The sequence below is a fragment of the Littorina saxatilis genome, linkage group LG1, assembly GCF_037325665.1.
Source record: "Littorina saxatilis isolate snail1 linkage group LG1, US_GU_Lsax_2.0, whole genome shotgun sequence".
Lineage (NCBI taxonomy): Eukaryota > Metazoa > Mollusca > Gastropoda > Littorinimorpha > Littorinidae > Littorina > Littorina saxatilis.
Genome location: NC_090245.1, coordinates 80,749,450 through 80,765,418, shown reverse-complemented (window position 1 = coordinate 80,765,418; position 15,969 = coordinate 80,749,450). Strand labels below are relative to the sequence as shown.

Here is a 15,969-nt window from a genome sequence, read left to right as displayed (position 1 = left end):
GTATACAATCGAGCTACGAGTCACTCGCAAGCGATTCTCTTGTTGCTTCGGACGATGAAACCTGCTCTATTCTCTGGGAGTCAATTACAGGTCAGAACCAATCAGAACGCGCTGTTGCGGCCTTCACGCCATGACTTCAAAAATTGACGGACAGTAGTTTTTGGAATTAACCTTTTGGAACTAACTTTTTGGAAGAACAGTTCGTTATTCAGATATGAAGGAGGCATTTTAGGCATGTTATGGTAGAGAACCAACAGATGCAACTGCCTACCTGATAAATTTATCATGAAGGCCTAATGCTTAAAGGTATTTTTAGAAAGGGTGAGAGCGATGTTTGAACATTGGCGGAAACCTTCTTTGCCAAAAAGCGTGTGCTTGCCACAATGAATCTAGCCATGACCAGTTGCTGCATGCAAGTCAATGGGCAATCGACTTGTATTGAAAAAAAGGTACGATCAAATTGCAGTAGTGGGACTCTAGCTTAAGTCACTGAATTGTGTGTGGCAGTACAGACATAAGTTACATTGTGTGTAGGAGTGTATACATTAGTACAAAAAGCATAACTGCATTCACACAGAAATCATCGAAAAGGACAAAACGTAACTTTACCTGGAAAGGAGTCTTCTCCTTCAGGAAATTCTGAGTGAATTTGGCAAATACCACCCCTCTGTTGGTCTCGTTGCTGTACTCTGACACTGACATGATCATCTTGTATTCTCTCTGTGGGACAAAAACAGATGTCAGTGAACTTGCACATTCTGAGACACTTGACTCACAAAACACACACGCTGGAAATCTGTCAAAGGCTGTACTCTTGTGGGCATGGTTTTGATTGAAAGATACATGATATGTGAGTTTGTAAATTCTGAAACATCTGCTTCAAACAATAGAGCTGATCAGCTATTAAAAGCTGCACTCAAAGAGTTATGTTTTTGACTTGAAGATACATTGGAGTGGTCACACTAACAGCAACTCCACTGCAAACTCTCCTAGACATTAAAACAACCATAATGGAAAATTTCAATAGTAAATTTTCATTTGATTAATATACTTACCCAATTCTCATGACTTCAATCTCACATGCTAGATGTCAAAAAACTACTCAAATTACCTGCCCTTGCAAGGGTGGTAACCAAGCTAAAAACAGATGCCATAGCCGTTGCTATGCCCTGTCCCACCTGGTTACCCATAACCCACCGCGCACCACGTGAGCACCGGCATTCGGAATAATCATTCGAGACTTCTCAAAAACCCTTAGAAAATTAAGTAGCGGGGATGGATGGGAGGAGTGTATTAACTATGAGAATTGGGTAAGTATATTAATCAAATGAAAATTTACTATTGAAATTTTCCATTAAATTACATATTCTTACTCCAATTCTCATAAATGCAGATTGCTCCTAAAGGCGGAGGGAACTTACTTATGTCCCTGAGAGAACCTGTCCTGCAGAAACTAACGAGGGCAAGGAAATTTCCCCATCAAGTTAAGAACAGGAGATGTCCAGGAGGTAAAAAATTAATGAACAAGTCATCAGACCTCCAAAGAGCTGTTGGCAAAACTTCGCATAGGCGACAGGAACACCACCAGCGAGAGAAGAACCCCAGGCTCTGGACTCCTGAACACCTGTAAAGGAACAGAGGGAGGACTGAACCCCCCCCCCCCTGTGTTCAATAAGTAGCAACACCTCTTGTGAGAGTCAATAAAGAGAAGACTCTTTCACTTATAGTGTAAAGAGATAAGAACATGAGCTTTTGGCTCTTAGTTCCAATTGACTGAGCGCAAATCAAAAAAGGATTTTAAAAACTCTAACCAGACAGTTAGAAAATCCAAACCGCCCGGAGCGAGAATCCTCCCGAGAGGAGGGAATTAAACACCAGAGGAGATTGACCAGGTTTCTGATTCAAGGAAATCTGGCCGAAAAACCATGAAAAAACGGAACTATAAGCTCAAAGGCTACAACCTCCGGTAAACCCCAACAACGCATGTGCCTCACTGCCCTTCGGGGCTGAGGCCCAGAGTAAGAAGAACAAAGTCCTACGCGTTAAACAAGGGGACGCCTCTAAACCTCTAAAAACAAGGTCCTTTGATCATGCCCGCAAAAGCGCCATGAACATCAGAAGAGAGGCCTATTTGTTCCAAAGTAGCTGAGATAGCCAAGACGTCGGAACCTCCAAGAAGAGGCCAAGCTGCCCAGAGCCAAAAAGAAACAGAGGTGATTAACCACCTGGATTGAGAGAGGGGCGCTAAGGAGTTGCACCCCCGCTCTATACGCCAATAGGAAGGTTTCCGCCAGTTATCTCTCTGAGGTTTTGGGTGCGTGCCCCTTGCGGGGGCAAACAACATCGAGGTCACAAGCAGGGTCAAGGGGAAGGTCGGCTTGGGCGGACAGGAGTGTGACGGCTTACTAGTGCCAAAACCTGGTGTTACCCATTATCACATGATAATTACTAATTAACGCTGTCAGTTACTGTTTTCATCTGTTAGTTACTAATTTTCACAGGAAAATTACTAATTTTTAGTTTGGGCACTAGCAATCCGTCAGGAAGTGAGCCAAAACTAAAAATTAGTAATTAACAGGTGAAAGTTAGTAATTTTTCCGGAAAAATTAGTAATTTTCCGGGGAAAATTAGTAATTTTCCGGGGAAAATTAGTAATTAACACGTGAAAATGGTAACTATCAAGAGAAAATTAGTAATTTTCCCTTGATAATTACAATTATGAGGTTTTGGCACTAGTAAGCCATCATACAGGAGACTACAATAGGAAGGTTTCCGCCAGTTATCTCTCTTTGAGGTTTTGGGTGCTTAGAGAGTACCGTACCCCTTGCGGGGGCAAAAAACATCGAGGTCACAAGCAGGGTCAAGGGGAAGGTCGCTGGGCGGACAGGAGACTATTGGCCAGGGAGGCCAATGAGGGGCATACACAGAGAAAGTGGAGGACCTATGTGCTTCCAGGGTTCCTGCAGGGCAGAGCTGATACAATTCAAGGAGTTTTCAAGGACATTTCCAGGACCAAATAAATGCTTTTCAAGGACATGATTTTCCCCAAATTAATGCAAAGCACCAAGTCATTCCGTAGTTGTTTCCCTTGCCAACTTCCGGGAAGGGAAGCAACTACGGGTGACTAGTAATAGTTAGTTCGTCTGCTTTCGTTTTCACTCGATCTTTTATTCTCCCAAAATGTGTGTACTGTATTTGACGAAAACAAAGGGGGTTGCATTTTTTTTTTAAATAAGACAAGCTGCTGATGAAATGTATAGGCAACAATTTGGAAAAATCAAGTACTTTTCAATGACTATTTATCAAAACTCTATTTTCAAGCACTTTTCAAGGCCTGGAAAAGGTTTTCCAATTTTCAAGGAGTTTTCCAGGGTTCAAGGACTCTGTACGAACCCTGTGCTTCATGCACCAAGACCAGAGTCAAAACCCACGATCTGTAACACAAACAGCACAACCTCCAGCCCTGTATGCAGATGGCCCAACCCGTGTGCAAGCCCTGAGAGGTCCTGCTGAACGAGTCGGCCAGATTATAGAGCCGGCCGGGAAGAAATTCCCCTGAGAAATTGATTTAGTGTGCAAGAAACCAAAACAGAATCCTGTAAACTCTGTCTGACAGGGAGTGAGAACTTGCTCCTCCCTGCTAGTGTAAAGCCGAGCGGTCTTAGCTTCACATTAACTCTAACTGTCTGTGTCTGTCTTAGATGTTATACGGGTTTGAAGGTCATTTGTCAGGATGGCAATCACACGACAGGACAATCAGACACACAGAGTATAAACTCAAGAAGAGGCGGGTGAAGTTCAAAATTGTATTGAATCAAAACAAATCATGAAAACAACAATACAAGGCGTAGGTTCTTTTCAGAAAGTATATCTGTACATTAGTTCACTCTATTCCTGTAATTTTCCTACTACTTAAAAATATATTCTCCTACTACTTAAAAATATATTCTAAGTCTTAAAATGGTTGAAAATTTGGGCATGACCCATAAGTACCCTTAGCAAAAATACGCTACTGAAAAAATATTTTATGTCCTAAAATGGCTGAAAATTGGGGCAGGGGTTCAGGGCCTGAGTAAAAATAAAGTAAAAGAGTAAAGCGACGCCACTTTACTCGCCGTGTGGTAACCTGGGCCTGCGGGGGGGGGGGGGGGGGGGGGGGGGGGGGGGGGCGGCGGTTGCCGGGCAAGGACAAAAGAGGCATAGACTGAGAAGACAGTCCAACAGCGCCCACCCGATCCCGCCCAGAGGGCGGGAAAGGGTGGGCCGCCGTCACAGCCCCCACCCGATCTTGCCCTGAGGGCGGGAAAGGGTGGGCCACTGACACAGCCCCCTGCCCCCATTGAGGCAGAGTGGGAACCAGCCCAGGCTGTGACTTACCGTGCCCCCCCACTCCCCCTTCCAAATGGTAAGGGGGCTGCATGCCCGACTCAGCTTAGCTAAAAGCAAGGAGAGCGGGCAGAGACAGGCCCCCTCTCCCAACGGAGAGAGTGCTCGTGAACAACCCAGTACTACCAGAGGCAGAAAGGGTTGAACCAAACTGGCCATTTGCACCAGACCACGGTGCGAAGCAGGGAACACCCCCCCCCAACACACTGAGAAATACCGGAGGTAATCAGAGTGGTCAGAGGCAGGTAGGGAGCAGGCCCCCCCCTCCCGAAAGGAGAGGGTGCTTGCGAACAACCCAGAGCCACCTGAGGCATAAAAGGGCTGAACCGAACTGGCCATTTGCACCAGACCACGATGCAAAGCTGCCAAGGAGTACGCCGCCACAGTGGGCGGGCCGATCGTGCCTGAAACAGCTGAGAAATAAACACATATTTCATCGTTAAGTCCCCCGAAAGTGGAAGACACTGACTGGTTCTCCTTAAGAGCAGAGGAGGGCTGGGAAGAAAAAACGAAACCTTATCCGCACGAACAGCTACTACAAAAGCAGTACTACTCGAAGGGTCGACAACCCGCACAGAGGTTTCTAAAAAGGGCTAACAGCCTTATTCACTTCCTGCCTAGCCCTAAGTTACTGCTTGCTATCGGCCATCTTGAAAATGGGCGAAATCGTAGTCCCCAAGAAATGTAAATTTCTGAAGCGGCTGTAAACAAGCAGCTAACAAACAACAATTCAATTCAATAACAAGAAGGGCAAAGCCCATACGACTCACATGCTTTACACATTTTTCCTACCAAAATGCATGTGACCTTGACCCAAGGTCAAGGTCATCCAAGACAAAGCTGTTAATTCAAGACATAGGAAGTACAATGGTGCTTATTGGCTCTTTCTACCATGAGATATGGTCACTTTTAGTGGTTCACTACCTTATTTTGGTCACATTTCACAAGGGTCAAAGTGACCTTGACCTTGATCATATGTGACCAAATGTGTCTCATGATGAAAGCATAACATGTGCCCCACATAATTTTTAAGTTTGAAACAGTTATCTTCCATAGTTCAGGGTCAAGGTCACTTCAAAATATGTATACAATCCAACTTTGAAGAGCTCCTGTGACCTTGACCTTGAAGCAAGGTAAACCAAACTGGTATCAAAAGATGGGGCTTACTTTGCCCTATATATCATATATAGGTGAGGTATTGAATCTCAAAAACTTCAGAGAAAATCGGAAAAATAGCTGTTTTTTAGGCAACATTTATGGCCCCTGCGACCTTGACCTTGAAGCAAGGTCAAGATGCTATGTATGTTTTTTGGGGCCTTGTCATCATACACCATCTTGCCAAATTTGGTACTGATAGACTGAATAGTGTCCAAGAAATATCCAACGTTAAAGTTTTCCGGACGGACGGACGGACGTCCGGACGGACGGACGGACGGACGACTCGGGTGAGTACATAGACTCACTTTTGCTTCGCATGTGAGTCAAAAAGGGCAGGTCTCACCAAAAGAAAGGCGAACAGGTAAAGGGCCCCCCCCCCCCCCCCCCCCCCCCCCCCCCCCCCCCCAAGCCCGTAAAGTCACAAAGACAAGGGCTAGGGAAAGCCAAGTGAGCAGACGAATTCCGCACGTCTGACGTGTGTCGTCGAAAGTCGAGAATGATTATTCCGGATGCCGGCGCTCACGTGGTGCGCGGTGGGTTATGGGTAACCAGGTGGGACAGGGCATAGCAACGGCTATGGCGTCTGTTTTTAGCTTGGTTACCACCCCTGCAACGGCAGGTAATTTGAGTAGTTTTTCGACATCTAGCATGTGAGATTAAAGTCAATGCATTTATGAGAATTGGGGTAAGAATATGTAATTTAACTACAGTATTAATCCTTGAATATAGAATTCAAAAGGATTCCAAAAAAGACTGAGACTTTTTCATCCTCCTGCGACCACAATGCGATTGTGCAAGCACACCCTTTCTCTTAGGAATGAAAAAACCCACTATACCTGAAGAGCTGCGAGTTTGGAAAACATCAGCAACTGCAATTTCAGTTCTTCCTGTTCCAGGGGATCTGCAAAATTGAAATAAAAATCACACTCTTTAATCATATAATTTAAAAGAAAAATGTGTCTTCTGACACACTTACGAGCGGCTTAGTAAGTGTGCACAAAAAAACACCCATCAGAGTACTTACGACTGTCACTGCTTCCAGCTAGTATGTGACTATGATCAGTGCATGTGTACTCAGTTGGGACAAGAGTATTTGCAGGTTTACCTGTTGTAGTTTTGTGTCTATGATCAGTGCATGTGTACTCTTTTGGGACAAGAATAGTTGCAGGCATACCTGTTGCAGTTTTGAGTCTATGATCAGTGCATGTGTACTCTCTTGGGACAAGAATAGTTGTAGGTTTACCTGTTGTAGTTTTAGGTATGAGGTACTGAAGCGTGAGCACAGCGGCCAGAGTCAGACGTTGCTTGTGCTCATCCATCACCTAGAGTTGAAAAAACAGCAGAAGAAAACTACATGAAAGCAAACAGTACATTAACCATATCCCACAATGAAGGCAGCTTTTTAGCTTGTAAAGAAAATCTTCAAGACTGCATTAAAAGAAGGAAAGACATGCACTTTGAACCTCACATGCACACTATTCAAACCACACCTGTGATGAACAATATTGGTTTCATTTCTTCAGTACATGCGAATTGTTCGCAATACAGCAGGTAATGCAGTACTGAGAACAGAATTCCAATGGGTTTTTTTTGTTATTGGGTATACTTGTGCATAGGGCTAGGACAATAGGAGTCTGCATGCATTTGAAACAAGACAAGTAAATGATTCTTGTATCCCTTCATATATGTTCTAAAGTGAGAAATCAAAAACAATTTCTAGGTTTTTTGTCCTGACAAAAAAATTAAATTAACAAGAAGGGCAAAGCCCAAACGACTCACATGCTTGACCTTGACCTTTACATGACCTTGACCTTCAGCTAAACCTAGCAATGACATCATACACTAAGAACTGCTTTACACATTTTTCCTACCAAAATACATGTGACCTTGACCCAAGGTCAAGGTCATCCAAGGTCATGCAACACAAAGCTGTTAATTCAAGACATAGGAAGTACAATGGTGCTTATTGGCTCTTTCTACCATGAGATATGGTCACTTTTAGTGGTTCACTACCTTATTTTGGTCACATTTCATAAGGGTCAAAGTGACCTTGACCTTGATCATATGTGACCAAATGGTCTCATGATGAAAGCATAACATGTGCCCCCCATAATTTTTAAGTTTGAAACAGTTATCTTCAATAGTTCAGGGTCAAGGTCACTTCAAAATATGTATACAATCCAACTTTGAAGAGCTCCTGTGACCTTGACCTTGAAGCAAGGTAAACCAAACTGGTATCAAAAGATGGGGCTTACTTTGCCCTATATATCATATATAGGTGAGGTATTAAATCTCAAAAACTTCAGAGAAAATGGGAAAAATGTGAAAAATAGCTGTTTTTTAGACAACATTTATGGCCCTTGCGACCTTGACCTTGAAGCAAGGTCAAGATGCTATGTATGTTTTTTGGGGCCTTGTCATCATACACCATCTTGCCAAATTTGGTACTGATAGACTGAATAGTGTCCAAGAAATATCCAACGTTAAAGTTTTCCGGACGGCCGGCCGGACGGCCGGACGGACGGGGGGGGACGGACGGACGGACGGACGACTCGGGTGAGTACATAGACTCACTTTTGCTTCGCATGTGAGTCAAAAATCACAATAAGACTCAAGAAGAATTCCATTGTAATACACTTATTACTGTAACCATTTTAAAACTCTTGCTACTGTTACCAACCTCCCTGACTGCAGCCTGTGGACTGTGGCCTTCAAGACAAATTTCTGCCAGCGACACCACCCTCTCTCCCAGTCTCCTGGCCGGCATGGGGTCCATGCTGCGTAACACTCTCAGATAATCCAACACCTGAAAGTTCGCAGTCAATTCAAACTTTTAGCTTGAAGGTCTAAGTGCTAGCAGTAACAATATTCTTCTTCTTCTTTGTTCATGGGTTGAAACTCCCTCGATCTTTTACGTGTATGTCCAATTTACCCTGCCATACGTCGTTTTCTGGGGATGCATGCTTGGTATTTTCGTGTTTCTTTTTCCGGCCCAACTCTGACATGGATTACAGGATCTTTATAATACACACGAAGGGGGATATGGCACTAGCAGGTCTGCACATAAGTTGACCTGGGAGATCGGAGAAATCTCCACCCTTAACCCACCAGGAGTGGCCCGGATTCAAACCAGCGACCTTGCGCATGGGAGGCCGGCGTCTTATCCACTAGGCGTGCGTCAGTAGCAATATTGTTTTCTGTCCCTGTTATAGTCGCTACCACTCTCTTCACTAATCATGAGTAATTATGAGTAAAGACAGAAAAAACATCCCAAAAAGCCTATCTAATAGTATGTTTAATTATAGACAAAACGCAAAATTCACAAATCCATCGACCTAGAGGTCGCTGTAGTAGCCAGACATACTAATAATAACGAGACAATCAAAAGAACAAAAACTTACAACAGTAAAGCCTTAACGTCTCAATATCAAAATGGCAAGAGTCAAGGATGAAAAGGCTATAGACATGAACATAGACAGCTATATGAGTCACCTTTCTAATAAACGGTGCACAAAATACTAACACAAAACAGAGTGACACTCACCCTGTCGCCCCTGATAAGGACGTTGGCATAGCGGAAGTAGACCTCGCTGACTGTGGAAGGAGTGGTGATGTTGTATTCTTTCAGTACTCGCAGAGCGTCCTCCAGTGATTTAGGCTTAACTTGCTCCACCATGAAGATTGACAGTTTCTGTGTGGAGAATAAGGCCACACATCTAGACATCAATACATGATGTGCATAATGTATACTGTGAAACCTCCTTTTACGATCTCCCAAAATCTGAGACTATCAGGTCTTAAACAGAAAGTACTCTCAAAAACGGAGGTCAAATAATATACACAGGCTATGAACAGAAAATTTAAGAAAGTAAGGCCTTAAAAGTTGAGAATTCTTAAATCGGGGTGGGGGGTCTTAAAACCATGGTGAAAAAAATTATAGAAAAAAAATATGTAAAAAAAGATTTTATTTTGTTTTCTGTTTGCTGAGAACATGTGCTTTGCCTAAAAATACTGACCAATCAAATTCATGTCACTATGCTTATAGCCACGCCAAAACAAGTGCAGCAACAGTTTGACACTAGAGCGCTGTCCACACTTTTTTATAAACGCACGAAATGCACGGGATTTGAGAGGAGTTTTGCGCTTGGCATTTTCCAAATAAGGATATCCTACTATGAGTACTACGCTGGAATACTACAATGAATTTTCAAACGGCTACACTGGCTTCGTCTTTCCTGATCGAAAGGGGGTGTATTGTTGATATTTGTAGATAATAGACTCTGCATTTCAATGGTCAAATGGCGATTTCGGTATAAAAATGTAGACAAGGACCTTTAAGTCTACAGACTTATCTGACATTTTTCAGGAAAAAAACATAAAATAATGTCATAAAGACTTTCAAAGTCTTTCATTTTTGGCATGAAAGTAACAGGGTATTGATGAGAACGTGATTAACTGAACAGCCATCTATCAAATTACTGTAAATCTAATGTGGAAAAGCAGTGCACACCGCAAATCACCTACCTCTGCCTGACTTTGACTTGGCACAGTGTTGCTCTTCAGCCCATAGTCCTGCATCAGCTGCCGCACTCCTGCGATCTTTTTCTGCTCTTGCAGTTCTCCAACCCTTCAAGGCATACAAATGGGCAAACACACATACATGTTTCTGGTTAATACAAGTCTACATAAATGACATACGAAGTAGCCGATTCGACAGTGCCTTAAGCCTTTCCTTAACTGGGTGAAGTCGACTTCGCGAAGCTGGCCACATGAAGCTTTAGCACCAAGCTTTTGGTAAAGAGATTTTGCAAAGTCTTCGCGAAGTTGACTTCGGGCTCAATGAAGGACCGGCTTTAGAGGAGAAAGGCTGCAATCACCCCTCCCCCTCCCCCTTTTGCGTACATCTCTCACATCAGACTTGTGAGCCACACCCAATGAGATTTGATAATCCCACAGACCTGCCAACCCTTGTAAGGCCTCACGTGTAGAAATTTAAAATGTTGTGGAATTTTCAGCGTTTCAAATTGTGTTTTAGTGTAGCATTTTCTAAAATGTATTCCCATATCCTCATTTATGCCATCTTACACAAGAAACAGCCATGGGAATTGAACAAAGTAAAAAAGGCTGAAAATCTGTAAGTACCGTAAAGTACCGAGTATAAGCGCATGACATTGTAAACGCCCATCCCCCACCTTGGAGCAAAATCCGTGCAAAAGGTGAAGTACCGAGTAAACGCCCACCCCCCACTTTTGCATGGCTAAAAAAAAAAACACACGAAAAATCGAGAACAGGGAGAGAAAAAAGGAATGCCGAAGAATGTCGTGTCAGAGTTGCTTCTTTCCAAGAAAATGTCGATTTACAGGATTTTTTTTTTCTCCAAAGAACCCAAATGGTGCAATATGGTGTCATCTGAGCTCTAAGTTTGACATTAAATATAAAATTTCAAAAATAAATTTTCATTTAATTAATATACTTACCAACTCACATAGATAGCAATAACTTCGTTTGGTTGCTAAAGCACTCTTACATGGTTACATGGGGAGATAACTCTAAAGAAAAACACCCACCCGCCATATAAGGCATGGGTCACGGTAGTTATCTCCCCTACCGGCGCCCGCGCATGCGCAAGCCGTACACCGGTAATACTCATTCCGTTCTGAAACCCATATCCCTTCAAATAAATTGCGGGGAAGGCTGGGAGGGAATTCAGTATGTGAGTTGGTAAGTATATTAATTAAATGAAAATTTATTTTTGAAATTTTATATTAAATTACATATTCTTACTCAACTCACATAGATAGCAGATTGCTAATCTAGGTGGTGGGTAAAAATATATACTCACAGTTAACATCGAGAAAGCATCTGTCCCGCAGCCACCATGGCTGGCAGACCAAATGTTCCATCCATACGAGAACTTGCGATATCCCGCAAGTAAAAGTTCATGAACACATCCTCAGATGCCCAGTAGGCTGAGTCCATGACTTCTTGAAGTCTTCTGGATCGTAAGACCGCTGAAGACGATGCCCAGGCTCTAAGCTCATGAGTCCGGGCTGACCGGAGAGGAAGGACTGACTGCCCCCCCCCCTTTTCTTTGCCACCAAATGTAAGCCTGTCTTACTAGGGTGGAGACCCATCTCGCCAAGGTTGACTTAATTATGTCCTTCTCCCTCTTCGTATTGACTGATAGGAAAAGAAGCTTTTGACTGGAGGATCTGATCGGATTTGAACGAGACAGGTATGCTCTCAGTACTCTCACAGGACAGTTTGCAATATCCGGGTCTGAAGGAGCGAGAATGGAGCTCAAAGGTTTGATCTGGATTAATGGCGAGGGTTTATCTGGTTTTTGGTTTTTTGCTAAAAACTTGGCGCAAAACCTAAGTATGACCGAACCGTCCTTTTCAAAGGACACATCGCGAGGTGAGCCTGACAAGGCGTGAATTTCGCTACCTCGTCTACCTGACGCCAACATGACAAGAAAAACTGCCTTTCGCGTAAGATTCGCCAGACTGGCAGAGCATAAGGGCTCAAAGTCTTGAGTTCTTAAATATTCCAGCACTAAGGGCAGATCCCATGCTGGAATAGCGGATTTCGTTTTGTCAAAACGAAGGGAAGCTCCCTTTAATACGCTAGTAATGAAACCTTCACGTGATATAGAATGTCCTAGCTGTTTCAAGGTAACTGAAATAGCTGACCTACGGACTTTCAAAGAAGCCGGCGCGGCGCCCTGACTAGCTAGCCAAGACAAATGATTTGCCACTTGAATAGATCGAGGTGACGTAGGTTTCACTCCGTTAGCCTTGCACCATTTAAGCCACGCCAACCAGTGAGAGGTATAAACTGACGACGTAGAACCTCTATGAGACGCCTGAATCAAATCGATAGTGGCGTCTGACGCACCTGATCTTTTCAATGATTCCCGCACAGAATCCAAGCGTGCAGGGCAAGCCACTGCGGATTCTCGTGGGGAATGCCCGATCGAGGCTGTACCAAGTCGCCTCTTTTGAGATCTAGAGGAAGAGGTGGGCCGTTTGACAGTCGCAGAAGGTCCGGGTACCAAGGCTGTCCCGGCCAGTATGGTGCCACGAGAATCAGAGATGGTCTTTCCATGTCTGCCTTTCGCAGGACCCTCCCTAGGAGGGGAATGGGAGGAAAAGCGTAGGCGATCAGCCCGCTCCAAGATATTTCCAGAGCATTGACTTCCCACGCTTCGGGATCTGGAAATGGGGACACGAAAATCGGCAGACGGCGTGAGAACCGTGTGGCGAATAAGTCTATGGACGGCTTCTCCGCTTGGGCCCAGAGGCGAAGAAGCGCTTGATGAGTGATCGTCCACTCCGTGTGTACTATCTTGGAAGACCGACTCAGAGAGTCTGCCAAGACATTCAGCCTTCCCGGAAGGTACTTTGCTGACAAAACTACACCATGATTGTGACTCCACATCAAGATCTCGCATGCCCTGTGCGACAGGGGCAGAGAGCGAGACCCCCCTTGTCTGTTCAGATAGGACACCACTGTGGTGTTGTCGGAGTGAACCAGAACATGTTCCCCCTTGACAAAGGGTAGGAACTCCGTCAGTGCTAGAAAGACTGCTTCTAACTCCAGCAGATTTATGTGCCATTTGACTTGCACCTGGTTCCAGAGACCAAAGGTTGTGTGACTTTCCAGGTGAGCCCCCCACCCCTCGAGAGAGGCATCTGTGAACAAGTGCCTCGAAGGCGGGGAAAGGACTATGGGAACTCCCTGCGAGAGCCAAGCTGTGACCAGCCACTGTTTGGTCGTTTCTATAAACCAGTCCTGAAGTGGGACTAGAGTCTCCCAGTCCTGAGACTGAGGGTCCCACCTGGAGTTCAGCGCCTCCTGAAACGGGCGCTTGTAAAGCCTGCCCAAATGAGTCAGAGGAGCCAGCGATTCCATCTGGCCTAGGATGGACGTCAGAGACCTGACCGAAGCCATAGACAGAACCGCCGTGGCATTTATGTGATCCCGGATCTTGTTTATCCTCCTCTGAGTGGGCTGAACTGTCCATTCCACAGTGTTGAATACCATTCCCAGATACGTAAAGTTCTGGGAAGGTGTCAACTCGGACTTCTTGCAGTTGATCATGAAGCCTAGCTCCGCTGCCTCCTGCAACACGGTCTGTGTGTGCGTGAGGCACAGAGATTGTGCCTGATTCTGAATTAGCCAGTCGTCTAGGTACGTCCGTAGACGAATACCTTGACCTCTGATCAGTATGCAAAACTGGCGAACCACCATCGTGAAGATCCAGGGAGCCAGTGAAAGGCCGAAAGGCAGAGCTCTGAATTGAAAAATCCTGTTGCCCCAAACAAAGCGGAGCCACTTCCGGTCTGTTTGGTGCATCAGGATGTGGAAGTAAGCGTCGGAAAGATCTATGGAGGTGACCCAATCGCGTGGCCTGAGGGCCTGCCTCACTGAGGTGGGAGTCTCCATGGTAAACTTGATCTTCCTCAGAAAAAGATTTAGCTGAGAAAGATCCAGCACCGGACGCCATCCTCCCGAGGCTTTTGGAACGACAAACAGACGTCCGTAAAAGCCCGGGGAGGCATGGTCCCGAACTTCTTCCACTGCCTGCTTCTGAATGAGAAGTTCTACTTCGGCCTGAGCGGCCTCTCTGGCTTCTGGTCTGGCCGGAAACCGAAAAGCCGGAGGAGTTCTGGTCAATGGAGCCTTCTGAGAACTCCAAAGAAGCCGGAACCCCGATCTGAGCACTCCTGCAATCCAGTGATTGTTTGACTTCTTCAGCCACACTGGCAAAGCCCGCAACAGGCCTCCCGCCACCGTAACCGTGGGGGACGCAGGAGTGCTGAAATCGGGGGGGCATCATTGGGGGTTAGGCTTTCGACCTGACCCCCTCTTCCCGAAGGAAGGCTTGTTCTTGGGGTAAGGTCGCGATCGGTTCCCTCCTCTCGAAGCTGAACCCCTGCTCGGCTTATGACCAGGCTTGGAGGACCCCGAGAAAGACTGGGCAGGAGGACCGCTGTGCTTAGCTTGCTGCTTCGAAAAGGCAAACTCAGAAAGTTTCACGAATTGCAAATCTTTGTTTTGCTGAGTTTGCTTCTGAAGCGCGTCCAGAGTGTCCTGTCCAAGAAGGGAACCTTGAAGGATCGGAGAGACCCTGAGCGATTCCAGAATGTTCTTGTCTTCTAGACGAGAGCCCGACAGCAGAGCTTCACGTCGCCAGAAGACGGCCTGCGCATACAACCTCGCAGACAAAGCCATTTGCTCCGCAGACACCCTTCCTAAGGTCGCAAAGAGGAGCGAAACGTCCTTAGGATCTGCATCATGCCTGAACTCAAAAGGGTTCAGAGAGGATGTCACTGCCCGTGAGAGGGAACGAATTAAAGTGTCAGTCAGAGACGATAATTCCAAAGCAGCGCGGCCGCATTCTTCGACAGCAATGAGATCTTTCTCTTTACAACCAGAAAGCCTCTCTTTGTTGTAGCCGTCTTGCCGAATGGAAGCCAGTTCCGGTGTAACCGGAAGTGATGCCGAGGGTAAGGCAAAGGAAGAAATCAAAGGTCTGCTAAAAGCAGCGAGACGAAGCTTCCTCTGAGAGGCCGCAACCGGAACCGGCGCACGACCGGAAGCAGCCAGCCAAGACTGAGCCCCTGCAGGCGCATCCCCATAAGCTGATAACAGCGGAAGAGGAACATCGCCCTGAAACACTTTCGCAAGTTGATAGGCCACAGCAGGTGACTCTAAAAACTTGAAGTTCTCAGTCCGCTCTTGCGAAGGGGCAAAGTCAGCAAAAGCTGATGGAGGAGGAGCAGCGGAAGTGGTTGCCGCAGCCACCCCTTCCGAGAAGTAGCGTGCAGTAACCTCTGCTGCCAAAGCCAACAAATGAGGTAGCTTAGCCGGAAGTCGGCGAGACGCTTCCTCTTCTGCTTCTGATGCTTCTTCCTCCAAATCCTGCTCATCCCCAACTGTCACGATCGGGTGACAGAGACCAAGAAAGTGTCACTCAGTGGAGTGCCTGTTCTTGGTCGTGTATGATAGAAAGCGCCTGTGCGTGATATTGGGTTACAGCAGAGTTTGCTGACGGTGCTCTACGAGCACGGATGTTTTGTATCGCACGAGTTTTACAGTGGAGGTTTCTGCTGTCATAGCTAGGGCTGACGGTTTTTCGCTGACAGCGCACACGGGATTTTCACGGATTGAGTTTCTCGTGTCTTTTTCTGCTTGGGAGGCAGAATTGTGTATAGCTGGACTGGGTTTTGGGACAAGGTCAGTCACGTGTATTTGGCTAGGTGGTCTGTCAGAGACTCAAGGACGGCACACTTGACACCCAGCGGCAGAAGGGGAAGGATCGTATACACAGTTTCTAGAGTATGATGGTTTTTCACCGAGTATTATATTCGGCACTCTAGGGGAACTTCCACTAGTTTTTCCTTTCTCCCTGCCACGTAT

At 45.7% G+C, this 15,969-nt stretch overlaps 1 protein-coding gene across 1 annotated transcript in view; it reads right to left on the bottom strand.

Annotated features, from left to right (window-relative positions):
- The window catches only part of LOC138981183 (kinetochore-associated protein 1-like), a 107,756-nt gene that overhangs the window by 54,386 nt on the left and 37,401 nt on the right, over window positions 1-15,969 (bottom strand). Inside the window, exons 26-31 of the mRNA XM_070354020.1 lie at window positions 10,069-10,171; window positions 9,089-9,235; window positions 8,225-8,350; window positions 6,788-6,866; window positions 6,381-6,445; window positions 610-720 (exon numbers count right to left, since the gene is read on the bottom strand). Coding sequence (XP_070210121.1) covers window positions 610-720; window positions 6,381-6,445; window positions 6,788-6,866; window positions 8,225-8,350; window positions 9,089-9,235; window positions 10,069-10,171 — 631 coding nt within the window. The remainder of the gene's footprint in view (window positions 1-609; window positions 721-6,380; window positions 6,446-6,787; window positions 6,867-8,224; window positions 8,351-9,088; window positions 9,236-10,068; window positions 10,172-15,969) is intronic.